The sequence below is a fragment of the Scyliorhinus canicula genome, chromosome 10, assembly GCF_902713615.1.
Source record: "Scyliorhinus canicula chromosome 10, sScyCan1.1, whole genome shotgun sequence".
In the NCBI taxonomy this organism is placed as follows: domain Eukaryota; kingdom Metazoa; phylum Chordata; class Chondrichthyes; order Carcharhiniformes; family Scyliorhinidae; genus Scyliorhinus; species Scyliorhinus canicula.
The window spans coordinates 25,500,798-25,528,375 of NC_052155.1; the positions used below are offsets into that span (position 1 = coordinate 25,500,798).

Here is a 27,578-nt window from a genome sequence, read left to right on the forward strand (position 1 = left end):
TGGGCATCTGTGACCTGGCAGATGCCCCTGTGGGCTGTGACCTGCCGGAAGCCACACAAGTCCCCGCTCGAGCCTTGGAATGCTCCCGAGGTTCCAGTCACACCATGGCAGGTGATGGAATTTAAACTCAATAAAATATCTGGAATTAAAAGTCTAATGATGACCATGAAACCAGTGTTGATTGTTGTAAAAACCCATCTGCTTCACTGATGTCCTTTAGGGAAGGAAATCTGCCATCCTTACCTGGCCTGGCCTACATGTGACTCCAGACCCAAAGCAATGTGGTTGACTCTTAACTGCCCCTCAGCAATGGCCTAGCAAGCCACTCAGTTTATTCAACTGCTACAAAAACACACAAAAAAAAATGAAACCGGACGGACCACCCGGCATCGAACCAGGCACCGGAAAGGACTACAGCAAATCCAGCCTGCCAACCTTGCAAAGCCCTCCTAACTAACATCTGGGGGCTTGTGACAAAGCTGGAAAGCTATCTCACAGGCTAGTTAAGCAACAGCCTGGCATAGTCATACTCACAGAAACATACCTCACAGACACTATCCCAGACACTACTATCACCATTCCTGGGTATGTCCTGTCTCACTGGCAGGACAGGCCAGTGGTGCACAGTCAGGAGAGAGTTGCCCTGGTGTCCTCAACATCGACTCTACACCCCATAAAGACTCGTGCCTTCAGATTAAACATAGGCAAGGAAACCTCCTGCTGATTACCACGAACCGGCCACCATCAGCTGATAAATCAGTACTCCTCCATGTTGAACACCATTTGGAGGAAGCATTGAGGGTGGCAAAGGCGCAGAATATGCTCTGGGTGGGGGACTTCAATGTCCATTACCAAGAGTAGCTCTGTAGTACCACCACTGACCGAGCTGGCCGGGCCCTCAAGGACATAGCTGCTAGACTGGGTCTGCAACAGGTGACGAGGGAACCAACAAGAGAGAAAAACATACTTGACCTCATCCTCACCAATCTGCCTGATGCAGATGTATCTGTCCATGACGGTATCGACAGAAGTGACCACCGCACAGTCCTTGTGGAGATAAAGTCCCATCTTCAGATTGAGGATACCCTCCACCATGTTGTGTGACACTATCACGGTGCTACATGGGATAGACTTTGAACATATCTAGCAACTTAAGACTGGGCATCAATGAGACACTGTGGGCCATCAGCAGCAGCAGAATTGTATTCAATCACAATCTGTAACCTCATGGCGCGGCATATCCCCCCACTCTACCATTACCACCAATCCGGGGAATCAACTCTGGTTCAATGAAGAGTGCAGGAGAGCATGTCAGGAGCAACACCAGGCATACCGAAAAATGAGTGTCAACCTGGTGAAGCTACAACACAGGACTACTTGTGTACCAAACAATAGTCAGTGATAAACAGAGCTAAGTGATTCTACAACAAACACATCAGATCTAAGTTCTGTAGTCCTGCCACACCCAGTCATGAATGGTGATGGACAATTAAACAACTCACTGGAGGAGCAGGCTTCACAAATATCCCCATCCTCAATGATGGAGGAGCCAAGTGCATATGTGCAAAAGACAAGGCTGAGGCATTTGCAACAATCTTCAGCCATAAGTGCTGAGTGGATGATCTATCTCGGTCTCCTCTGGATGTCTCCAGCATCACAGATGTCAATCTCCTGCCAATACGATTCACTCCAGTTGATATCAAGCATTGGCTGAAGGCACTGGATACTGCAAAGGCTGTGGGCCCTGACAATATCCTGGCAATAATATCGAAGACTTGTGTTCCAGAACTTGCCGCACCCCTATCCAAGCCCTATCCAAGCTGTTCCTTCTACCCTGTAATGTGGAAAATTGTCCAGGTGTGTCCTGTACACAAGAAACATGACAAATCCAACCCAGCCAATTACCGTCCTATCAATCTACTCTCCATCTTCAACAAATTGGTTGAGGGGTCATCAACAGAGCTATCAAGCTACACTTACTCAGCAATAATTTGCTCACGGATGCTCAGTTTGGGTTCTGCCAGGGTCACTCAGCTCCTCACCTCATTACAGCCTTGGTTCAAACATGGACAAAAGAGCTGAATGCCAGAGGTGAGAGTGATTGGCCTTGACATCATTTGACAAGGCAGCATTTGACTGAGTATGGCATCAAGGAGCCCTAGTTAAACTGGAGTCAATGGGAATCTGGTGAGGGGAGGAGGGGGGGGGGGGTGCGAAGACTTTCCATTGGTTGGAGTCATACCTGGCACAAACGAAGATGGTTGTGATGGTTGGAGATCAATAATACCAACTCCAGGACATCACTGCAGAAGTTTCTCAGGGTAGTGGCCAAGGCTCAACCATCTTCAGCTGCTTCATCAATGACCTGCTGTCCATCACAAGGTCAGAAGTGGGGATGTTTGTGGACCGCTGCCCAATGTTCAGCATCATTCGTGACTCCTATGATACTGAAGCAGTCCATGTCCAAATGCAGCAAGACCTGGACAATATCCAGGCTTAGGCTGACAAGTGGCAAGTTACATTTGTGCCACACAAGTGCCAGGCAATGACCATCTCCTACAATTGAGGATTTAACCACTGCCCCTTGACATTCAATGACATTAACATCACTGATTCCCCCACAGTCAACGTTCTGGTGGTTAAGATTGATTAGAAACTGAACTGGACTAGCCACATTAATACTGCGGCTACCAGGGAAGATCAAAGGCTAGGAATCCTACAGCGAGTAACTCACCTCCTGACCCACCATCTACAAGGAACAAGTCAGGAGTGTGATGGAATACTCACCACTTGCCTGGGTGAGTGCAGTTCCAACAGCACTCAAGAAGCTCGACACCATCCAGGGCAAATCAGCCCACTTGATTGCTCCCCCTTCCACAAACATTCAAACCCCCCACCAACGAGGAACAGTGGCAGCCATGTGTACCATCTACAAGATGCACTGCAGTAACTCACCAAGTTTCCTTAGACAACACATTGCAAACTCACAACCACTACCATCTAGAAGGACAAGAGCAGCAGATACCTGGGAACCCCATCACCTGGAGGTTCATCTCCAAGTCACTCACCACCCTGACTTGGACATATATTGCCGTTCCTTCACTGTCACTGAGGCAACATCCTGGAACTCTCTCCCTAACCGCACAATGGGTGTACCTACACCTCAAGGACTGCAGCGGTTCAAGAAGACAACTTACTGTCACCTTCTGAAGGGCAACTAGGGATGGGCAATAAATGCTGGCCTAACCAGCGACGCCCACATCCCGTAAATTAATTTTTTTAAAGTTCAGGGCTGCGGCGACCTTGTCGACCACAGAGAGCAGGTGTCCCCCTCCACATGGTGCCACGTCTGTGGGGTCATGGCACAGGTGCCGCACCATCCCCTTGTAGGCGGAGTCTCCTGTGGCAAGTGCTATCCGTCACTTGCTCGAAAGACCAGCGATGTTTGTACACACTGGGCTGTCGCTGTCCTCCCCCTCTGGGTCTCACCCGGGCCTGATGGGCTCCTCAGGTTGTGGGGCGGGGCTTTGCACAAGGGCCGCCGCCTCAAGTCTCTGTTGACGCTACTGCTGCCACCGTCTCCGATGCCTGGCCGCCTGGCAGCCCGGCCTGTCAGCAACATCACTGGGGCAAGTCCCAAATATCGTCCAAACCATTCAATATCTGCAAGCAATTGGGAGAGGATGTTAAACTGACAAACAGCGATGTCTTCCAACTGGGAACCTCCATCCCCCCATTGATTCCCCAGCACCCCCACTCCCAGAATGACCTGCCCATCCACACTCAGCCACAGAGGGAGCTGTACCACTGAGACCCGCACATATAGTCACCTGGACCGGGCGCGGGTCCCTGCCTAATTGCACCCACCCATCCTCGGCCGCCGACATGTCCCAGGGGCTGGGGTCCATCCCCTGGGTGTTCGGATCTTGGCAGCTTCATGGTGTAGTGGTGCCTCCCGCAGTGTCCAGGCATCAAGGCCTGATTGGGATGCTAGGCAATAACTCCTGAATGCTACATGGTCCATCCACTCACAGGAATCCACCTGGGTTGTGTGAAGTGCTCACTCAACCACGATTGCCAATTCCCTATTAGCCATAGCCTTCAGCCGCGTGGCCAGAAGCCTCTGCAGTCAGTGGGGGTTATGGGTGGTCAGTGGGGCAGGCAGGTAGGGATTCGAGTTGCCGAAGAATGGATACACACGATCCAGGGGCTGGCATGGTGGAGCCGCGTGTGGTTGCCCCACCAGCAGAGCCCCCCCCCCCCCCCAGTTCTGATATCCCCCCCTCTTTGTGAACCATCCCAACCAAGGGTGAACCTCCCCACCACCCCATGCCCCTCCGCCACTTCCAGTTGCCCCTCCAGCCCACTCTGAGCAGGGGGCAGCAAACCTTTTTTTTAAAATGTTTTTTATTGGGTTTTGTACATCTTATAAACACAGCTATATACAAAGCAAAGCAAAACACATAGGATTCAGGAAGTATAAGAGGACAGGGGGTCTTTCCTCCCCTCGCTTCCATTTTCTCTTTCTTTATACAGAACATCAAGCTAGGGATGGTGCCCCTAATGCTTTTTACATTCTTTTGTGCAGTTGCCCCGGCATCGCCCATTGCTCGTTTCTCCTTCTCCGATTTTCTTCACGTTCTCTCACCGTGCTGTGGTTGCTGTCACTGTTGTGTTGTCTTCCCCTGTGCTTCCCCCCCCCCCCCCCCCCCCCGTTTTTGATCTCTTATCTCTTCCCTCTGCTGGCTCTCCTTTTTTGTTCTCATCCCTTCCTCCCCCCCCCCCCTCCCTTCCCACTCCCTTCATCACTGCTGCCCCCCATTTTTTCTTGCTAGGTTTTGCTACTTCACCTTGCTCCCCCCCCCCCCCCCCCCCCCCCCCCCCCCCATCCACCCCCGGGTCCTCCCTCACTTTCGAGCAGAGAGATCTCGGTGTCCATGTCCATAGATCCCTGAAAGTTGCCACCCAGGTTGAGAGGGTTGTTAAGAAGGCGTACGGTGTGTTAGCTTTTATTGGTCGAGGAATAGAGTTTCGGAGCCATGAGGTCATGTTGCAGTTGTACAAAACTCTGGTGCGGCCACATTTGGAGTATTGTGTGCAGTTCTGGTCGCCACATTATAGGAAGGATGTGGAAGCATTGGTAAGGGTACAGAGGAGATTTACAAGAATGTTGCCTGGTATGGAGGGAAGATCATATGAGGAAAGGCTGAAGGACTTGAGGCTGTTTTCGTTAGAGAAAAAGAAGGTTAAGAGGGGACTTAATTGAGGCATACAAGATGATCAGAGGATTAGATAGGGTGGACATCAAGAGCCTTTTTCCTCGGATGGTGATGTCCAGCACGAGGGGACATAGCTTTAAATTGAGGGGAGATAGATATAGGACAGATGTCAGAGGTAGGTTCTTTACTCAGAGAGTAGTAAGGGCGTGGAATGCCCTGCCTGCAACAGTAGTGGACTCGCCAACACTAAATGCATTCAAATGGTCATTGGATAGGCATATGGACGATAAGGGAATAGTGTAGAGGGACTTTAGAAGGGTTTAACAGGACAGCACAACATCGAGAGCCGAAGGGCCTATACTGCGCTGTAATGTTCTATGTTCTATGTTCCACTTTCTATCTTGTCCTGTCTATTTCGCCCTGGCTCCTGGCTATTTATTTATTTAAGTGTTGGCCACAAACAGGTCTCGGAACAGTTGGGTGAATGGCTCCCATGTTTGTGGAAGTCATCTTCCGACCCATGGAGGGTGAATTTGATTTTCTCCATTTGGAGAGATTCCGAGAGGTCGGACAGCCAGTCTGCAGCTCTGGGCGGTGCTGCTGACCGCCAGCCAAACAGGATTCTACGGCGGGCGATCAGGGAGGCAAAGGCAAGGACGTCCGCCCTCCTCCCCAGGAATAGATTTGGCTGGTCTGAAACCCGAAGACCGCCACTATCGGGCATGGCTCCACCCTCACCCCCACCACTTTGGACACAGCCTCGAAGAAGGCTGTCCAGTACTCCACAAGTCTGGGGCAAGACCAGAACATGTGGGCGTGGTTGGCCGGGCCTCCTTGGCACCATTCACATCTATCCTCCACCTCCGGGAAGAACCTGCTCATTCGGTTTTGTTCAAGTGGGCTCTATGTACTACTTTTAGCTGCATTAGATTGAGCCTCGCGCATGTGGAGGTGGAGTTGACCCTGTGCAGTGCTTCACTCCAGAAGCCCCACCCTATTTCGAACCCCAGGGGCAGCAAACCTCGTGCTCCCACACTCATTGCCTGTGAGCTACTCAACTCCCAGCAGCAACCCTTCCGCTAGGTTCAAAAGGAGACTAATCGGCGTCAGTGTGACCACTTGCTGGGGAGGCTGCTGGATCATGGGTGGTCGTTGGATATGGGGTGGCTGACGTTAATTGTATGGGAATGGGGCATAAGTGGTGTTAATTGGTTTCTCGCCACGCCAGGCCACCTGCCTTTTACTGATCACATAGTCTAGGTGATCACCTACAGGAGCGGGTCGGCTGCATCGCAAATGATTTTGCCCGGCGCAGTTCTCATTTTTGGCCTCTCCCGCTATTCACCGGTCTTGTTGCACTCTCGCCCAAGCGCACTGAATCGCACCCAAAGGCCTCTAAAAGGCAAAATTTCCTCGTGGTTCCTGCCTTATTTCTGTCCCACAGCGCTGCAATGCCAGCAGCATTTGAGAACAAGTCATCATCTGCAGTACACATACTGATCGATAGTCATGTAAAACTGACAGGTGTGAAAAGACCAGCTGGTGTATCAAGACCCTGTAGCCTTCCCCCCCCCCCCCCCTCCCCACAGCTGAACCATCTCCTGGGAGGGACAAGATCCAGGGCCAGAACGAGGAAAAGATCCTCTGGTAAATTCCTCTTCAACCCCTGTAGACAAGCAAACTCAAGCCAAGGGCTCACCTGGACTATGTGATCAGTAAAAAGGCAGGTGGCCTTCCAGATGTTCCATTAAGCAACTGGTCCAGCTCCCTCTTGGAGGCTTTGTGAAGTGACATTCAGCGGTCCACATGTGAGGGAGAAGAGTCAGCATCATGAGTGTTTCCTCTTTTGGGGGAGAGCTAAAATGTAGGCCATTGATATAAGACAGTCACAAAGAAATCTAAGAGGGTAATCAGAAGAAACTTCTTTACCCAAAGTGCGGCGAGAATGTGGAACTCACTACCACAGGGAGTGGTTGATGCAAATAGTAGAGATACATTGAAGAGGAAGGTAGAGAGACACGAGAGAAAAGGGAATGGAGGATTATGATAATAGATGTGGAAAGATCGGGGGAGACTCAAGTGAGCATTAATGCCAGTAAAGACTATTTGGACCAACTGTGCGTATCCAATACACATCATCTCATTTTGATAACGGTTTATTGTGATTGGAGTCATTTTGATTAAAAGGGCAGCACAGTAGCACAGTTGCTTCACAGCTCCAGGGTCCCAAGTTCGATTCTCGGCTTTGGTCATTGTCTGTGCGGAGTCTGCACGTTCTCCCCGTGTCTGCGTGGGTTTCCTCCCACAGTCCAAAGATGTGCAGGTTAGGTGGATTGGCCATGCTAAACTGCCCTTAGTGTCCAAAAAGGTTCAGTGGGGTTACTGGGTTATGGGGATAGAGTGGAGATATGGGCTTGAGTAGGGTGCTCTTTCCGAGGGCCGGTGCAGACTTGATGGGCCGAATGGCCTCCTTCTGCACTGTAAATTGTATGATTCTTTGAAACACTTTTTTATCAAGGTTATGCCCTTTTGAGATGATAGGAAATGAGTGCTCTTTGTGCACAATGATGTATTTCAGCTCAAACCACACATGCGCTTTCATTTTTAGAGATGTACTCATATTTGCATAGGATTATATCGAAGCAAAGTAATGTACAAATACATCCGCACGCATTCAGTTAGTGCTGCCACCGCCTTTACCTTTAAAACCTTTGAAATCACTTCAGAACACATTTTTTTCATTTAAAAAAAAATAATCTGTAGTGTCACAAGTAGGCTTACATTAACACTGCAATGACGTTACTGTGAAATTCCCTAGTCGCCACATTCCGGCGCCTGTTTGGGTACACGGGGTGAGAATTCAGAATGTCCAAATTACCTAACAGCACGTCTTTCGGGACTTGTGGGAGGAAACTGGAGCACCCGGAAGAAACACACGCAGACACGGGGAAAAAGTGCAGACTCCGCACAGACAGTGACCCCAGCTGGGAATTGAACCTGGGACCCTGAAGCTGTGAAGCAACAGTGCTAATCACTGTGCTACCGTGCCGCCGATTTTTACCTGTAATTAGAGCCAACTCACCTTTCATTATATTAAAATGTAACACAGGTGCAGGTTATTGCTGGATATATGATACATACGTAGTTACAGACTGTCATGTAAATATAGGGTGAAATTCAATGACCTTGTCATGCCTAACTTGGTACTGGGACAAGACCATTGAATCTCGCAGAAGGCCTCAAGCGAGATTCGCGACGCTCAAAACGTCTCGCAAGATTTAACGGTGTTCCATAAGATGTCGCGATCTGGGTCTCGCCCTCACTGGGTGTCATGCAGGTCTGCATATTTAAATGATCCATTAAGTTCATTTAGATATGCATTCATCGGATTCCCCCGAGCCCAGGGTTCACTGGCCATGGCTCAGAGGCCTTGCCAGGCGCTGTTTAGTATTGGTCCATACCAAACTGAACCAGTCGTAACGGCACCTGGGGGAGTCTCCCAGGCCACTGGAGACCCCCAGGTGGTCGGGCATTGGGTAGGATGGCACCCTAGCACTCCTACACATGGGCACCTTGGCCTGCCAGCCTGGCACCTTGGCACTGCCACCATGGCAGTGTCACCATGTACTAGGGATTGGGTGGGAAGGTGGACTTTAGGAAGAAGATCACGTTTTATTAAGCCGATGGTGGTGGAGTGGGAATGTTACTGCACTAGTAACCTTGAGAGTCAGATTAATGCTCCGGAAGCGTGGGTTCAAATTCCACCACGGCAGGGGATAAAACCTGCCATGCTTTCCTGGTCTGGCCTGCGTGTACCTGCACACCCACAGCAATGTGGCTGACTCTTACCTGCCCTCTGAAATGGCCCAGCAGGACAGTCAGTTAAATGGAGACATTGACGGTAAATCCCACAGAGTGGCAATCTCCGGCGGATTGCCACCACTCTCGTCAAACTTACCGGCACTGGAATTCTGAAGCTCCCATCTCACCCCAACCTTCCTCAGTCAGGCTGGCTGAGAGAGGAGCAGCGAAGTGCGCCCCTGGCAGCATCATCGTGGAGTAACTGGGGCAGGGGGTCTCGTGTGGGCCATAGTGAACACAGATGCAAACAACCCATTTAAAACCTCACTAATGTCTTCCAGCTCTACAACCTATTGCCACTTTAGTAACTAATGGGCTGTACAACTTCCCTGGGTATCCTTTTGCCCTTAATATAAAACACCTTGGGATTTTGCCCACCAATGTTTGTTCATGTCCCCTCTTCGCTCACCCCCCCCTTGCACTTTCCATACCCCTCTAGGGTTTCCACTGTTTTATGAATGTAGGAATTAGGAGCAGAAGTAGGCAATTCAGCCCTTCAAGCCTGCTCCGCCATTCAATCAGATCATGGCTGATCCCTTCCTGGTTCACCTGGCTGATCCACATCACAGGAACCTCCATTTTTTCCTTTATCCAATCCTGTATATACCTTGGCAGATCAGTTAGAGATTGCCACCAGGTGCTAGCTCTGTCAGTGAAGCCAACATCCAGTGTAAGCATGTCAAAAAGCTAGCCATGATCTTACCGAATGGTGAAGCAGGTTTGAGAAACTGTGGATCTTCTGAGCAGACACATCACTGCCAAATCACCAAACGATGTATTGCAATGGGCTCCGACATGCCTGGCATATGTAACGTTCCTCTCTGCTTTCTATCACATTTTCCATCTATTGATTGCTCAAGCGTGATCCTGGTTTCATTTCGGCTGATTGTAGTGTCCGAAATAAGTTTGGTTTCTCACAAGGAACTTGGTGCCTTTTACAATCATAATATTCTGTCCCAGTACCATTTTTAGTGTTGCTGCAAAAATGTGCGGCGGAAATCTTCGTTCCTGAGACTAAGTGTTGACGCTGAGGCAGGATTCATGGACTTCCAAGACAGCAAAACTGCGCCGCACCTGGACCGATTTAGCGACCGTTGAGGGTCTAGTACCTGCGGCACATGAACACAATCGATTCCAATGGTAAACACTGTCGGATTCGCCAGATTGACTCTTAGGAAGGCTGACAAGCTGCAGCCACATATACACACTTCACTCCCCACACACACTATCCCAGACAACAAGGTGACAGCAAACAGAGTGGCAACCCCATTTTACGGATGCCGGGTTCGAGACCCTGTTGGACCATGGAAAAGAGGCGGGCGACCGCGTACCCTGGCCCGGGAAGGAGGCTGCCAGCCGCCACTGTTCGCCGCACCTGGGCGCAGGTTGTCCAAACGTCCACCCCCTCGGGAGTTACTACCTCCACCCAGTAGGCCCGGGAAGCTGCTGTCCGGGCGGGCCCACCCCAGGGAGGTTGCTGTCCGGGCGGCCCACCCCAGGGCCCACCCCCACCCCCACCACAGGGAAGCTGCTGTATGGGCGGCCCACCCCAGGGAAGTTGCTGTCCGGCCCACCCCAGGGAGGTTGCTGTCCGGCCCACCCCAGGGAGGTTGCTGTCCGGCCCACCCCAGGGAAGTTGCTGTCCGGCCCACCCCAGGGAGGTTGCTGTCCGGCCCACCCCAGGGAGGTTGCTGTCCGGCCCACCCCAGGGAGGCTGCTGTCTGGCCCACCCCAGGGAGGTTGCTGTCCGGCCCACCCCAGGGAGGTTGCTGTCCGGCCCACCCCAGGGAGGTTGCTGTCCGGCCCACCCCAGGGCCCACCCCAGGGCCCACCCCAGGGAAGCTGCTGTCCGGGCGGGCCCACCCCAGGGCCCACCCCAGGAACCACCCCAGGGCCCACCCCAGGGAAGCTACTGTCCGGTCAGGCCCACCCCAGGGCCCACCCCAGGGAAGCTACTGTCCGGTCAGGCCCACCCCAGGAACCACCCCAGGGCCCACCCCAGGGAAGCTGCTGAATGGGTGGCCCACCCCAGGGTCCACCCCAGGGCCCACCCCAGGAACAACCCCAGGGCCCACCCCAGGGCCCACCCCAGGGCCCACCCCCACCCCCACCACAGGGAAGCTGCTGTATGGACGGCCCACCCCAGGGAAGTTGCTGTCCGGCCCACCCCAGGGAGGTTGCTGTCCGGCCCACCCCAGGGAGGTTGCTGTCCGGCCCACCCCAGGGAGGTTGCTGTCCGGCCCACCCCAGGGAAGTTGCTGTCCGGCCCACCCCAGGGAAGTTGCTGTCCGGCCCACCCCAGGGACGTTGCTGTCCGGCCCACCCCAGGGAGGTTGCTGTCCGGCCCACCCCAGGGAGGTTGCTGTCCGGCCCACCCCAGGGAGGTTGCTGTCCGGCCCACCCCAGGGAGGTTGCTGTCCGGCACACCCCAGGGAGGTTGCTGTCCGGCCCACCCCAGGGAGGTTGCTGTCCGGCCCACCCCAGGGAGGTTGCTGTCCGGCCCACCCCAGGGAGGTTGCTGTCCGGCCCACCCCAGGGCCCACCCCAGGGCCCACCCCAGGGAAGCTGCTGTCCGGGCGGGCCCACCCCAGGGCCCACCCCAGGAACCACCCCAGGGCCCACCCCAGGGAAGCTACTGTCCGGTCAGGCCCACCCCAGGAACCACCCCAGGGCCCACCCCAGGGAAGCTGCTGAATGGGTGGCCCACCCCAGGGTCCACCCCAGGGCCCACCCCAGGAACAACCCCAGGGCCCACCCCAGGGCCCACCCCAGGGAAGCTGCTGTACGGGCAGCCCACCACAGGGCCCACCCCAGGAACCAACCCAGGGCCCACCCCAGGGCCCACCCCCACCCCCACCCCAGGGAAGCTGCTGTACGGGCGGCCCACCCCAGGGCCCACCCCAGGAAAAACCCCAGGGCCCACCCCAGGGCCCACCCCAGGGCCCACCCCAGGAAAAACCCCAGGGCCCACCCCAGGGAAGCTGCTGTCCGGGCGGGCCCACCCCAGGAACCACCCCAGGGCCCACCCCAGGAACCACCCCAGGGCCCACCCCAGGGCCCACCCCAGGGCCCACCCCAGGGCCCACCCCAGGAACCACCCCAGGGCCCACCCCAGGGAAGCTGCTGTCCGGGCGGGCCCACCCCAGGAACCACCCCAGGGCCCACCCCAGGGCCCACCCCAGGGCCTACCCCAGGGCCGACCCCAGGGCCCACCCCAGGGAGGTTGCTGTCCGGCCCACCCCAGGGAGGTTGCTGTCCGGCCCACCCCAGGGAGGTTGCTGTCCAGATGGGTTTTGGGTTTCTGGAACAGTCCTGTTGATTGTGGAGATGCAGTGGCAATGCCAGGGACTACATGAGGAGTTGTTGACAAGCATCCAACACCTGCAGGTACCGCTGCAGGAGCAGCAGGTAGTGCCGGCCATGTGTGCCACCCAGGCTATCACCGCAAGGGCAGCGTCCGTGGTGGAGGCCTTGGGGGCAAAGGTTTTGGCCATGGATCAGCGTGTTGGGTGGCATGTGGTGCAGTGGTTAGCAGTGGGACTGCGGCGCTGAGGACCCGGGTTCGAATCCTGGCCCTGGATCACTGTCTGTGTGGAGTTTGCACATTCTCCCCATGTCTGCGGGGGTTTCATGCTAAATTGATCCTTAACTGGAGAAAAAATAATTGGGTACTCTACATTTATTCTAAAAAATGGATCAGCGTGTCGAAGGCCTGGGGCATTCTGTGCAGGCGGTGGCCGAGGACCAGGACAGGGCTGCCGTCTCAAAGGCCTCAAAGCTGTTCACCATATATATTAATGATCTGGATGAAGGGACTGGGGGCATTCTAGCGAAGTTTGCCGATGATACGAAGTTAGGTGGTCAGGCAGGTAGTGCTGAGGAAGTGGGGAGGCTGCAGAAGGATCTAGACAGTTTGGGAGAGTGGTGCAGGAAATGGCTGATGCAATTCAACGTGAGAAAATGTGAGGTCTTGCACTTTGGAAAAAAGAATCCAAGCATAGACTACTTTCTAAACGGTGAGAAAATTCATAATGCCAAAGTACAAAGGGATCTGGGAGTGCTAGTCGAGGATTCCCTAAAGGTAAACATGCAGGTTGAATCTGTGATTAAGAAAGCGAATGCAATGTTGTCATTTATCTCAAGAGGGTTGGAATATAAAAGCAGCGATGTGCTACTGAGCCTTTATAAGGCTCTGGTTAGGCCCCATTTGGAGTACTGTGTCCAGTTTTGGGCCCCACATCTCAGGAAGGACATACTGGCACTGGAGCGTGTCCAGCGGAGATTCACACGGATGATCCCTGGAATGGCGGGTCTAACATATGATGAACGGCTGAGGATCCTGGGATTGTATTCATTGGAGTTTAGAAGGTTAAGGGGAGATCTAATAGAAACTTACAAGATAATACATGGCTTAGAAAGGGTGGACGCAAAGAAACTGTTTCCGTTAGGCGAGGAGACGAGGACCCGTGGGCACAGCCTTAGAATTAGAGGGGGTAAATTCAGAACAGAAATGCGGAGACATTTCTTCAGCCAGAGAGTGGTGGGCCTGTGGAATTCATTGCCGCGGAGTGCAGTGGAGGCCGGGACGCTAAATGGCTTCAAGGCAGAGATAGATAAATTCTTGATGTCGCGAGGAATTAAGGGCTACGGGGAGAATGCTGGTAGGTGGAGTTGAAATGCCCATCAGCCATGATTGAATGGCGGAGTGGACTCGATGGGCCGAATGGCCTTACTTCCACTCCTATGTCTTATGGTCTTATGGTCTTATGTGCTAGAGCCACCTGGACATTGCAGCAGCGCTCCTCAGCATGGCACAGTCAATGGGCCATGGCTGGGAATGTCAGCGGCATTGCCCAGGTGCTTGTTATTGTGGTGCAGGCACAGAGGGAGGTGACCCAGTCCCAGGGGGAGATGGCGCAGTCACTGGCTGATGTCACACAAATCCATAAGGTGGTGGCAGAATAAATGGGTGATGTGGCGCAGTCCCAGACGGAGATGGTCCACTCCCTGTGCTCCCTGATCACGAGCATGCACACCTTGGTCAACACCAGAGCAGTCCTCGAGGACTGGCAGCGCCAGGTGGCTGGGGAGTCTCAGGGAATGTGGCTCCGCTCACACCTCTGTCCCATGGAGCAGTCCAGGGGCCATCGGGCACCCCGAGGGAGGAGGAGGTGATGGAGCCCGTGCTGGTAACTCCCGCAGGGGAGTGCCGGGACACCGCAGCACCTCAGGCTTCCCCCACCCCCTCCTGTCCCTGGTGCATTGGGTGGGCAGCGGGCACAACAGGGCAGCACCACAGCACCTGGTGGGCTGGCCAGACAGTGGGGGGAAATGGGCAGACTTTGTGGGTGGGCCGGGCTCCCCCCCCCCGCCCCCCTGCCGACAATCCCCACCACGGTCACACTAGTGATCCAATGGGACCATGTGATGGAATGGCCAGTTCGCATGCAGGGATCAGCCAAGTGGACGGTGGAAAGCGCAACTGTGGGCAGGAGTCAGACCTCGTCAAACGATGCAGAGCGGGTATCAGGCGCAGAGGTGCAATATGCGCAGCTCATGGTCGCATATCAGCTGCACGTTCATCGAGTGGAACCCCTTTTGGTTTGTGTAGAGCAGCCTGTCTTCTGCAGGTGCTCCTAGGGGTTCATGCATCCCGTCGATCACCTCTGGACCTGGGGCATGTCGGCGATGGCGATGAACCCCACTGCCTGGGCAGCCTGGTGGGCATGGTCCACATTGGTGGATGTACTGAGCTGCCTGGGCGTATAGGGCCTCTGTGGTGGCACGGATGCTCCTGTGCACTGAGGTCTGTGAGATCCTGGACAGGTCCCCACTCGGCACCTGGAGGGAGCCCATGGTGTAAAAGGTCAGAGCAACCATCACGTTGACGGCCGTCGGGAGTGGGTATTCTCCCCCATACCCCGCGGTGCCAGGTGTGCCATCATCTGGCAGATGTAGAATCTACAGCACGGAGACAGGCCCTTTGGCCCAAGCTGGTCCATGTCAACCAAAAAGCCCACCTCAGCTAACCCCACTTGCCTGCATTTGGCCCATATCTTTCTAAACCTTCCCTATCCATGCATCTGTCCAAATGCCTTTTAAATGTTGTCAATATGCTGCACTGTCTATCTGCTCAGCCGCAGACTTCGACAGCATGCCCCGCAGGTCCTCGAATGACAGGCAGTGCTGGCACACACGAGACCTCATGCGGCTCCTCCTTGGCACCTCCACCTCCTTGTCCTGTTGTGTGGCTAGCTCTCCATCCTGGGCGGCTGCCACCTGTTCTTCTGCTGCTCTCTCCGCTGCTGCTCTCTCCGCTGCTACACACTCCGCTGCTACACTCTCCGCTGCTGCTCTCTCCGCTGCTGCTCTCTCCGCTGCTACACACTCCGCTGCTACACTCTCCGCTGCTGCTCTCTCCGCTGCTACACTCTCCGCTGCTGCACTCTCCGCTGCTGCTCTCTCCGCTGCTGCTCTCTCCGCTGCTGCACTCTCCGCTGCTACACTCTCCGCTGCTGCACTCTCCGCTGCTACACTCTCCGCTGCTGCTCTCTCCGCTGCTGCTCTCTCCGCTGCTGCACTCTCCACTGCTGCTCTCTCCGCTGCTACACTCTCCGCTGCTACACTCTCCGCTGCTGCTCTCTCCGCTGCTGCTCTCTCCGCTGCTGCACTCTCCGCTGCTGCACTCTCCGCTGCTGCACTTTCTGCTGCTGCACTTTCTGCTGCTGCACTCTCTGCTCCCTGCACTCTCCGCTGCTGCTCTCTCCACTGCTGCACACTCTGCTGCTGCTCTCTCCGCTGCTGCACGCTCTGCTGCTGCACTCTCTGCTGCTGCACTCTCTGCTGCTGCACACTCCGCTGCTGCTCTCTCCGCTGCTGCACGCTCCGCTGCTGCACTCTCCACTGCTGCACTCTCTGCTGCTGCACGCTCCGCTGCTGCACTCTGCTGCTGCACGCTCCGCTGCTGCACTCTCTGCTGCTGCACTCTCTGCTGCTGCATGCTCCGCTGCTGCTCTCTCCGCTGCTGCACTCTCCGCTGCTGCACTCTCCGCTGCTGCTCTCTCCGCTGCTGCACTCTCCGCTGCTGCTCTCTCCGCTGCTGCTCTCTCCGCTGCTGCACTCTCCGCTGCTGCACTCTCCGCTGCTGCACGCTCCGCTGCTGCTCTCTCCGCTGCTGCACTCTCCGCTGCTGCTCTCTCCGCTGCTGCACTCTCCGCTGCTGCTCTCTCCGCTGCTGCTCTCTCCGCTGCTGCACTCTCCGCTGCTACACTCTCTGCTGCTACACTCTCCGCTGCTGCTCTCTCCGCTGCTACACTCTCCGCTGCTGCTCTCTCCGCTGCTGCTCTCTCCGCTGCTACACTCTCCGCTGCTGCTCTCTCCGCTGCTGCACTCTCCGCTGCTGCACTCTCCGTTGCTGCACTTTCTGCTGCTGCACTTTCTGCTGCTGCACTCTCTGCTCCCTGCACTCTCCGCTGCTGCTCTCTCCACTGCTGCACACTCTGCTGCTGCTCTCTCCGCTGCTGCACGCTCTGCTGCTGCACTCTCTGCTGCTGCACTCTCTGCTGCTGCACGCTCCGCTGCTGCTCTCTCCGCTGCTGCACGCTCCGCTGCTGCACTCTCCACTGCTGCACTCTCTGCTGCTGCACGCTCCGCTGCTGCACTCTGCTGCTGCACGCTCCGCTGCTGCACTCTCTGCTGCTGCACTCTCTGCTGCTGCATGCTCCGCTGCTGCTGTCTCCGCTGCTGCACTCTCCGCTGCTGCACTCTCCGCTGCTGCTCTCTCCGCTGATGCACTCTCCGCTGCTGCTCTCTCCGCTGCTGCTCTCTCCGCTGCTGCACTCTCCGCTGCTGCACTCTCCGCTGCTGCACGCTCCGCTGCTGCTCTCTCCGCTGCTGCACTCTCCGCTGCTGCTCTCTCCGCTGCTGCACTCTCCGCTGCTGCTCTCTCCGCTGCTGCACTCTCCGCTGCTGCACTCTCCGCTGCTGCACTCTCTGCTGCTGCACTCTCGGCTGCTGCTCTCTCCGCTGCTGCACTCTCTGCTGCTGCACTCTCCGCTGCTGCTCTCTCCGCTGCTGCACTCTCGGCTGCTGCTCTCTCCGCTGCCGCTCTCTCCGCTGCTACACTCTCCGCTGCTGCTCTCTCCGCTGCTGCACTCTCCGCTGCTGCACTCTCCGCTGCTGCTCTCTCCGCTGCTGCTCTCTCCGCTGCTGCTCTCTCCGCTGCGGCACTCACCACTGCTGCACTCTCCGCTGCTACACTCTCCGCTGCTGCACTCTCCGCTGCTACACTCTCCGCTGCTGCTCTCTCCGCTGCTACACTCTCCGCTGCTGCACTCTCCGCTGCTGCTCTCTCCCCTGCTGCTCTCTCCGCTGCTGCTCTCTCCGCTGCTGCACTCTCCCCTGCTGCACGCTCCGCTGCTGCTCTCTCCGCTGCTGCTCTCTCCGCTGCTGCTCTCTCCGCTGCTGCTCTCTCCGCTGCTGCTCTCTCCGCTGCTACACTCTCCGCTGCTGCACTCTCCACTGCTACACGCTCCACTGCTGCTCTCTCCGCTGCTGCTCTCTCCGCTGCTGCACACTCCGCTGCTACACTCTCCGCTGCTGCACTCTCTGCTGCTGCACTCTCCACTGCTGCACTCTCCGCTGCTGCACACTCCGCTGCTGCACGCTCCGCTGCTACACACTCCACTGCTGCTCTCTCCGATGCTGCACGCTCCGCTGCTGCACTCTCCGCTGCTGCACTCTCCACTGCTGCTCCCTCCGCTGCTGCTCTCTCCGCTGCTACACACTCCACTGCTGCTCTCTCCGATGCTGCACGCTCCGCTGCTGCTCTCTCCGCTGCTGCACTCTCCACTTCTGCACTCTCCACTGCTGCTCTCTCCGCTGCTGCACACTCCGCTGCTGCTCTCTCCGCTGCTACACGCTCCGTTGCTGCACTCTCCACTGCTGCACTCTCCGCTGCTGCTCTCTCCGCTGCTGCACTCTCCGCTGCTGCACTCTCCGCTGCTGCTCTCTCCGCTGCTGCACACTCCGCTGCTGCACTCTCCGCTGCTGCACGCTCTGCTGCTGCACGGTCTGCTGCTGCTCTCTCCGCTGCTGCACTCTCCGCTGTTGCACACTCTGCTGCTGCACACTCCGCTGCTACACGCTCCACTGCTGCACGGTCTGCTGCTGTACGCTCCGCTGCTGCACACTCTGCTGCTGCACTCTCCGCTGCTGCTCTCTCCGCTGCTGCACTCTCCGCTGCTGCACGCTCTGCTGCTGCACTCTCCGCTGCTGCTCTCTCCGCTGCTGCACTCTCCGCTGCTACACACTCCGCTGCTGCACACTCCACTGCTACGCACTCCGCTGCTGCACGCTCCGCTGCTGCTCTCTCCGCTGCTGCTCTCTCCGCTGCTGCTCTCTCCGCTGCTGCACACTCCGCTGCTGCACACTCCGCTGCTGCACTCTCCGCTGCTGCACGCTCTGCTGCTGCACTCTCCGCTGCTGCACGCTCTGCTGCTGCACACTCCGCTGCTACACACTCCGCTGCTGCACACTCTGCTGCTACACACTCCACTGCTACACACTCTGCTGCTACACACTCCACTGCTGCATGCTCCGCTGCTGCATGCTCCGCTGCTGCATGCTCCACTGCTGCACGCTCCGCTGCTGCACGCTCCACTGCTGCTCTCTCCGCTGCTGCACGCTCCACTGCTGCATGCTCCAGTGCTACACACTCTGCTGCTGCACGCTCCACTGCTGCACCCTCCACTGCTACACGGTCCGCTGCAACACGCTCCACTGCTGCACGCTCCACTGCTACACACTCCACTGCTGCACTCTCCGCTGCTACAGCTTCCCCTTCCTCAAGAACCGCCAGCTCCCCCAGGGCTGCGGCGACCAGCAGGAAGGCCACCATTGCTGATTGAATTCCAATATCCATTGTCTGCAGGGGGTGAAAGGCCGACATGTAAGCATGGCACATACCCCTGTGCCCAACCAGGTCCTACGGTCTACATGGTGCTCTGGTTGGCACTGCGGGCTCTGCCTCTGCATGCCCCTCTGCCATCTTCGCACCCCTGGCCCTGTCAGTGACCAGCATCTTGTGGGCCTCTGACCCTGGTGCCTGTCCCTGATGCCAGGGGTATTGTTGGGTGGCACCGCACTTGCCAGCAGTACGCTCAGTCCCCGTCAGGGTTACTGTGGGTGTTGCCCTGGGTCGGCCACCGGTGGGTGGGGATTGGGTTGGGGGGGATGGTGGCGGGGGGTGTGGGGGCACCCATGTGGCCAGCGTCACTTTCAGAACCAGGGGCCAAGGTGGGTGGTCAGTGAGTGTGCAACAAGATGGCTGTCTTGCAGGCCACAGTAATGGTGGTCCAGGACTGGACAACACCTCATACCCGTGGGGAGGCACCCCGGCCACTCGGCCTGTTCCCACATCAGCCCCCCATCCCTCGGCACTGGCAGTGCCCCCCCCCCACCCCAGCCAGCCTGGCCAGTGTCCAGCCTGGCAGCCCACGGTCACGCCTCTCTGTGTCCTACCGTCCTCGCGCTCTCTCTCTCAGCAGCCATGACGGCGGTTTGACGATTTTTAAATGCATAAGTGAACTGCACAGTCAGGACTCGGCCCATCGGAGGCGGAGCATCGCGGAGGACCCAGAGAATACCTGATCGGGCCCACAAATGATTAGCGAATGTGTTTACTGTACATGCATTCCGGTATGCATTGACCCCGCTGTTGAGGTGACAGAGAATTGCAATTTGGCATCAAGTTGGTGCACGTCGCAATTTTAGCATCGGAACCTATTCTCCGCCCAATCACGTTTCCCGATTCCAGTGTTGGCCAATGGAGAGTCCTGCCCCAGATTCTCCCACCAAGCTGGGTGTACAAAGCGAGTCCCAATTCTTTGCCATTCAAATTTATGCATGGCGAGGATTGCGAGCGACTCCTTTGGGAATCCCGCTATCGGGCCACCATTTTGAGCAGAGCTGCCCCCCAGCCCCACCCGACCCGCCCGCAATGCAATTCAGCCGTGACCCCCTTCAGGGATTTTCTGTGTCACCCCCTACGAGGGTGACTCAATCCCCCACAACCCCCCACCAGAGAGCCCCTAATTAAAGAGACACCAGGGCAGCACGGTGGCCTAGTGGTTAGCACAACCGCCTCACGGCGCTGAGGTCCCAGGATCGATCCCGGCTATGGGTCACTGTCTGTGTGGAGTTTGCACATTCTCCCCGTGTCTGCGTGGGTTTCGCCCCCACAACCCAAAAATGTACAGAGTAGGTGGATTGGCCACGCTAAATTGCCCCTTCATTGGAAAAAATAATTGGGTAATCTAAATTTAAAAAAAAAAATTAAAGAGACACCAACCAGAGAGCCTCTAGTTAAAGAGGTCCCCATTGGAGACCTCTATACAACGGACCCCCACTGGACAGTGATTGTTTTTCACTGCTTCTGTCCAGGCAGGGGTCTCTCTTGTAGGGGTCTTCCAGCCAGGGCAGTCTCTCTTTGGCAGGGGTCTCTCTTACGGGGGTCTTTCAACCAAGGGGTCTCTCTTAGGCAGGGGTCTCTCTTATAGTGAGTCCCTGGTGGGGTCTCTTTCATGGGGGGAATATCGTGGGGGTCTCTCCTATTGGGGGTCTCATGTGGGGGTTTCTCTAACTAGCAGGTCCATGCAGGGGTCTCTTTATTTAGGGGGTCTCTGATGGGATGTTTCTAATAGGGCTCCGCTGCTGGGGGGTATGGTGGGGTGGGTCTGGTGGAGTGGGCGGGTCTTGCATTGTGGGGGAAGAGTGGTCCTTCGATGGACTTTGGGGTAAGTCAGTTGAAGAGTTACCCCCTTGGTTTACCATGGGTCCCACTGCGTCAGAGCCACGGTTGCCAAGACCTGCACCAATTCTCACCCACGTGATTCCCGGACCAGAGGACCATAGAATCACATGGGCCTGGAGAAAATGTTGCCCGGCCTGTTAATAGGATGCCACTGGGTCAATGATCTATTTGCATCCTCCCGCAGAACCACAATGCTGAGGGAGAGGGGTGCCGGAGCCTGGCGCCGATCCCACTTTCTGCCTGATCCTGGATTCTCTGCCGCTCGCCACCGTTAGCAGTGTTCCGATGTGGAGAAGAATCCAGTCCATTTGTGGACGGGACATAGGGGCCGGGATTCACCTTTGGCTGTTGCCGATTGGGTGGAAAATAGCCTCCGACACCAAAATCGCAGTAGGCACCAGTTTGATGCCAAATCGGGATACCCGGAAATGGCCAAAATGCGCCGCTCGGCACACGGCGTTTAAGCACCTTTGGCATAGCGTTAACCGGCCTGACCCTTTATTCTCTGGGGCCTCTGCGAATCACGGCCACCAATGGGCCGAATCCCCAATGGCGCGGTTCACATGTGGTCTCCATGGTTGCGAACCTGGATTGGTGGCTGCGGACTGTGTCCAGCACTGCCACAGTTGGCCAGGAATAGTGCTGCTGGCTGGGGGCTGTGGGAACTGTTGGGGGGTGGCCAGAGGGTAGCCAGGGGGGCAGTATTTGGCAGGTAGTGTCCGCATATATGACCGGCGCCATGTTTTACAGTTGTCACCGTGTGCATGCACAGCCACGGACCCGGCCATACTCCAGCTGTTTGTGTCCTGGGAGCTGGAACTTTCACTCGGCACAGCGGCTAGCCCCTCACCAGTCACAGGATCGGTGTGGGTTCAGCGCCAATTTTCCCTTGGTCAAACGCCACAGTTCCCACTCCGCCGTCAGCACTTAGCCTCCAAATCGGTGAATCCGGCCCAGGATTTCCAGCCATTCCTGGGATTTTCACCATGGCCGAGAGACTCTCCGTCTCACCGGAAATCCGGGTCAGAGAGCAGAGGGGAACTGCGGAATTAGCAAATGAGAAGGAAGTTTAAAAAATGCTCCAAGTTTCAAACAATCGGCAAGGGTATTGATCAGAGATCTGCTGGAGGCCCATCATCCCGAATTTAAATATGAATTTCAATATAAGTTAAGTTTTAACTTGAAAAATTCAAAATATTGGCCAGAGGACCCTGCAATTTTCATAAGACACATGAAAGTAATTTGCAACCTGGGAAAGAAAGACCTTATGCATCTGAAACAAATCACATAAACAATTATTCGCATATGCAGCAGAAACATTTTCTAGTCATTCATCTTGCGTTGGTTCATTGAAGTAATTGTTTCGCTGTGTGTGATTTGTAGTTACGGATGCTTGAACCATTGCCAAAACATTGTCTCAGATAATGGCACAACCATATCATAACCTTGATTTACTTTGGCTTCATATGAATGCTACTTATGTTTAACCACCCATGTTGAGGTCACCTTATCTCCAACACCCCCCCCCCCCCCCCCCCCGGGCCGCCGCCCACCCCCCACCCCCCTACCCATGGAGAAGACAACAGGTACTTAGTATTAAGAATGCGCTGAATAATAATTGTCTGCATTTGGTTGCAATCTGTGGTTTAGAGATTTACAGATTCCAGATTCAATGCATGTTGCTATTTGGTCAACTGCTCAACTGGAACCCAATCAGTCATTAGTGACAAGCTAGGAAGTAATGTTCTGAAACCCAGTTTGGTCGTGGGCTGTGTTATGCTCCAATACAACAAGAGCATTTTATTTTTCTTGACCTTTTTCACATTTTTTCTCTGAATCTTAATTGTCTTCCTTTGAAGTCAACATGTTGCAGAGGAGCAGATCAAAGATTATTGCTCATGTACGTTGCATATCAATATTCCACATTTTAATGCTTTTCTTTCAGGAACAAACCTTTGTTTCCCTCCAGACAACACTCTCACACTGAGCTATTCGTGAACCATCTGATGTATACTCGTTGCTTTACTTTCTCTAACCTAGTGGTTCCCAATGTGGACACTCTGTTGAAGAGCACGTACCCCCTGGTGGACAAATGCAAATGCAAAGGGTGGTGAGTGGGAGACATGGGTTGGCATGAGTTGGAACTTAGTTGGCATAGAGTCTATAAAGAGTCATGGGGATGTGAGGTGCATAGTGGGCTGGGCCATGGGGGCTGGGTAGAGGGGCATAGATAGCATAGGGGCAATGGGGAGCTGCGGGGTGGGTGGGAGGCATGGGATGGCAAAGGGGGCGTAACGGGCCATGGATGTGAGTAGGAGGCATGAAGTGGCCTAAGGTGGCATGGATGGGGATTAGGCAGTGTGTTGGGATGAGGAGTGAGGGCTGGAGGGGTGTTTTCTGTTTCAATATTTATAAAATAACTGTAACAAAGTGCCAGATCACAGAGTCAGGCCTTCCGTCCAGCCCACCTCCACACTCGTTCAGGGGCAGCTGGCCCACCTCCCAACCCCCACCATTTCAGAGTTATTTCTGATCGGCGCAGTGTTTTGCTTTGTTGCCGTGTTTAATTCTCTGCCATTTCTCTTCCAGGAATGCTTACCTTGAGGAAGTTCTGCTATTCTCTCCATGTTCTCCCAACCTATCTGTGACCTTCTCTTCTGCTCCACCTTCTCCAACCCCCCCCCCCCCCCCCCCACCCCCATATAATCCACCAAATCTCCAGCCCTCTTCAGCTCCGATGAAGAGTCTTCCAGTCTCGAAATAACTCCGCTTTTCTCTCCACTGCGGCCGACACGCCTGCTGAGTTTGTTCGGAATTTTCTGTTTTGCTTTCAGATTTCCAGCATCCGCAGGATTTTGCTTCAATTAAGACAACATGGTTTTGTGAAAAGGAAATCATGTTTAACCAACTTATTGGTGTTCTTTGAAGGAATCACAAGTGCTGTGGTTAAAGGGGAACTGGTGGATGTACTGTATTTAGATTTCCAGAAAGCATTTGGTGAGGTGCCACATCAAAGGTTATTGCAGAAAATTAAAGCTCTGGGTGTTGGGGCTAACATGTTGACATGAATAGAAGATTAGCTAGCTGACAGGACACAGAGAGTAGGCATAAATGGGGTCCTTTTTTGCTTGGCAGAGTATGTGGCAAATGGTTTGCCACAAGGATCAGTGCTGGAACCTCAACTTTTGACAATTTAAATAAATGACTTGTATGAAGGACCGCAGATATGGGGCGGGATTCTCTGACCCCGCGCCGGGCCGGAGAATCCCCCGGGGGACACGAGAATCGCACCCCGCTGTCCCGACGCCAGCTTCCCGATTCTCCACCGCCAATTTTTGGGCGCCCACGGGATTCCCGCCGCACCGGTCGGGGGCCGTTGAAAGCGGCCCCCACGGTGATTCTCCGGGCCCCGATGGGCCGAGTGGCAATGGGTTCCACCGAGTTCCGCCGGCGTGGGTTACTCAGGTCCCACACGGCGGGACCTGGAAGGTGAGTCTGCGGGGGCTGTCCTGGAAGGGGGGGGTGGGTGGGTGGGTGGGTGGGAGGATGCTCCCCTTCCTAGGGGGCTTCATCAGCGCCGGAGAGTTCCCCGCAGCTCGAGGAATGGCTAGCGCGAGTTTGCGCATGCGCGGAACAGCCGGCATATTCCCGCACATGCGCACTACGGCGGCGTGATTCCGCACATGCGCGGGGATTCCCCTCTCCGTGCCAGCCCCCGGAGAATATGGTGGAGCCCTACAGGGGCCCAGCATGGAGGAACATAGGCCCCCACAGAACCTGCCTGCCTGGAGGGGGGGGGGGGGGGCGGGGGATCCGACGCCAGGGCGGGCCCCCATGGTGGCCTGGCCCACGATCGGGGCCTACTGATTGGTGGGCAGGCAGGTTCTGTGGGGGCATATGTTCCTCCATGCTGGGCCCCTGTAGGGCTCCGCCATATTCTCCGGGGGCTGGCACGGAGTAGGGAACTCCCGCGCATGCGCGGAATCACGCCGCCCGTAGTGCGCATGTGCGGGAATATGCCGGCTGTTCCATGCATGTGCAAACTCGCGCCGGCCATTCCTCGAGCTGTGGGGACCTCTCCGGCGCTGACGAAGCCCCCTAGGAAGGGGAGCATTCCCCACTATCGAGGACCGTTGGTGCCGGAGTGGTTGGCACCGCTTTTCACGCTGCCATGGGGACGTAGCCCCATTATTGGAGAATCCCGCCCCTGGTTGCTAAATTTGCTGATGAGAGAAAGATAGGTAGTAAGTTGATGGGTAAGTAAGTTGTGAAGAGAACATCAGAAGGGACAGAGAAAGCTTAATTGAGTGGGCAAAAATCTGGCAAATGGAATATAATGTGGGAAAATATAAAATTGCCCATTTTGGCAGGAAGAATAAAAAATAAGCAGGTGTGAGATTGCAGAGCTCTGAGGTGCAGAGGGATCTGGGTGTCCTAGTCCATGAAACACAAAAGGTACAGCAATTAATTAGGAAAGCAAATAAAATGTTATTGTTTATTGTGAGGGGGATTGATTACAAAAGTAGGCAGGTTATGCTTCTGTTGTACAGGATACTTGCGCACTGTATACAGTATTGGTCTCCTTGTTTAAGGAAGGATGTGAATGCATTAGAAGCAGTTCAGAGAAGATTTACTAGATTGATACCAGGAATGGACAGGTTGCCTTGGGAATGATTGGACAGGCTGGCTTTGTATCCGCTGGAGTTTAGCAGAGTAAGAGGAGGCTTGATTGAAACATATAAGATCCTGGAGGGTCATGACAGGGTGGATGCAGAGAGGATGTTTTCTCTTGTGAGAAAATCTAGAACAAGGGCCACTGTTTAAAAATCAGGAGTCACTCATTTAAGACGGAAATTAGGAGAATTATTTTCTCTATGGGCAGCACGGTGGCCTCGTGGTTAGCAAAGCTGCCTCACGGCGCTGAGGTCCCAGGTTCGATCCCGGCTCTGGGTCACATGTCTGTGTTGAGTTTGCACATTCTCCCCGTGTCTGCGTGGGTTTCGCCCCCACTACCCAAAGATGTGCAGGGTAGGTGGATTGGCCACGCTAAATTGCCCCTTAATTGGAAAAAATAATTGGGTAATCTAAATTTTTTTTTTTTTAAATAACCCTTTGGAACTCCGCCTTAAAAGGCAGTGGAAGCAGAGGCTTTGATAGATTCTTGACATCAAAGGGGTGAAAGGTTAGCTGGGGTAGGCAGGAATGTGGAATTGTGATGAACATCAGATCAGTCATGATCCAATTGAATGGCGAAGGAGGCTCGAGGGGCGGAGCGGCCTCCTCCTGCTTCCTAATTCATTTGTTCGTTTGTCCGTGTGCTTGCGTGTGGCTGTGCAAGGCTCTACTCAAGTACAACTGAAAACAAGCAAAGCGGAACAAAAACAACTGGAATCAAATGAAGCATAAATCCATGTTCTGATATCACCACTTGTTGGGAGGCTGATCTGCTGGACATGATATTCTGCTCTGAAAAGGATATACAGTTGATCGCCAACCATTACCTATCTGTTCCAACAAACTATCATCATCGCTCCTCTGCAGAGCAGCCGAGATAAATGAACAATTTCCATTCGTACCTTGCTGTGGAAAAGCTGGTCAGATTGGCATAAATAGTGCCTCCTGTGCTCTGATAGCAGAGCAAGATAGGAATTTCATCTGCTTTTAATGTAAGATCCAGCTCTTTCAGGCCAAAGTCTACTTTTAAATGCATGTGCGAAGGCAGAGAGAACCTCCAACAAGACAGCGTTCTATCTGTGCTGTATCCAAGTATAGATTGTGCGCTTAAGCCTCCAGCTTGGTACCTGAATCTATGACTTTCTGACACAGAGGCACGAAGTTCCTTCACTGAGCCAGACTGATGCTTAGCTTTGCTTCCAATTTAGTCATCTTCAATCTGTGTTCTCTAACTTCAGTAAAGATTCTGCTTAATTCTACCAATGCCACCTCTTAATTTCTTCCCTTCCATTTATTTGGGTCACTGAATTGTTGCAGTGCATGACCATTACAGGCTTGGAGGGCCGACGGGGCCTGTTCCTGTGCTGTACTGTTCTTTGCTCTTTGTTCTTTGCAGAAGGAGTCCATTCGGCCCATCGTCTCTGAACCGCGCTCTCTAAATGAGCAATTCACCTGGTGCCATTCTCCCGCCTTCTCCCCGTAACCATGCACATTGTTTCTTTTCACGTAGGAACATAGGAGCAAGAGGAGGCCATTCGACCCTTCTAGCCTGCTCCGCCATTCAATAAGAACATGGCTGACTTGGTTTTGGTCTCAGCACCACTTTACTGTCTGCCAACCCCCCCCCCCCCCCCACCCCACCCCACACAACCCCCATAACCCACGACTCCCTTGTCCAACACAAATCTGTCTATCCCAGCTTTGTATAAGTTCAAAGACTCTCTGCCTCCACTGCTTCCTGGGGAAGAGAATTCCACACTGTGGTGAACCACTGTGTGCACCTGTATTAGGGGATGTAAGGTAGGACCTGTACTACAGGTTCGCCGGTAGCCCTGCCGGCTAGCTCCGCCCACAAGGAGCCGTACAGATATGCGTGTCCTCCATTGATCTGCCGTTTCGCCAGCTGCAGCAGGAGGCCACACATCTGACTGCAATAAAGCCACAGTTGTACCCAATCTGAGTCTTTTGTGCAATTGATCGTGCATCACATACACCGATGACCCTTGGTGAGA

The 27,578-nt window shown here is 54.8% G+C and overlaps 1 protein-coding gene across 1 annotated transcript; it reads right to left on the minus strand.

The window, feature by feature from the left end:
• Positions 1-3,621: 3,621 nt before the first annotated feature.
• Positions 3,622-23,519, minus strand: LOC119972909 (tol-Pal system protein TolA-like). The gene is made up of 4 exons (XM_038810456.1): positions 23,492-23,519; positions 16,770-17,213; positions 16,289-16,509; positions 3,622-3,663 (listed from the first exon to the last, which is right to left on the minus strand). The coding sequence occupies exons 1-4, from the start codon at positions 23,517-23,519 to the stop codon at positions 3,622-3,624; spliced, it is 735 nt and encodes a 244-aa protein (XP_038666384.1).
• Positions 23,520-27,578: the final 4,059 nt, after the last annotated feature.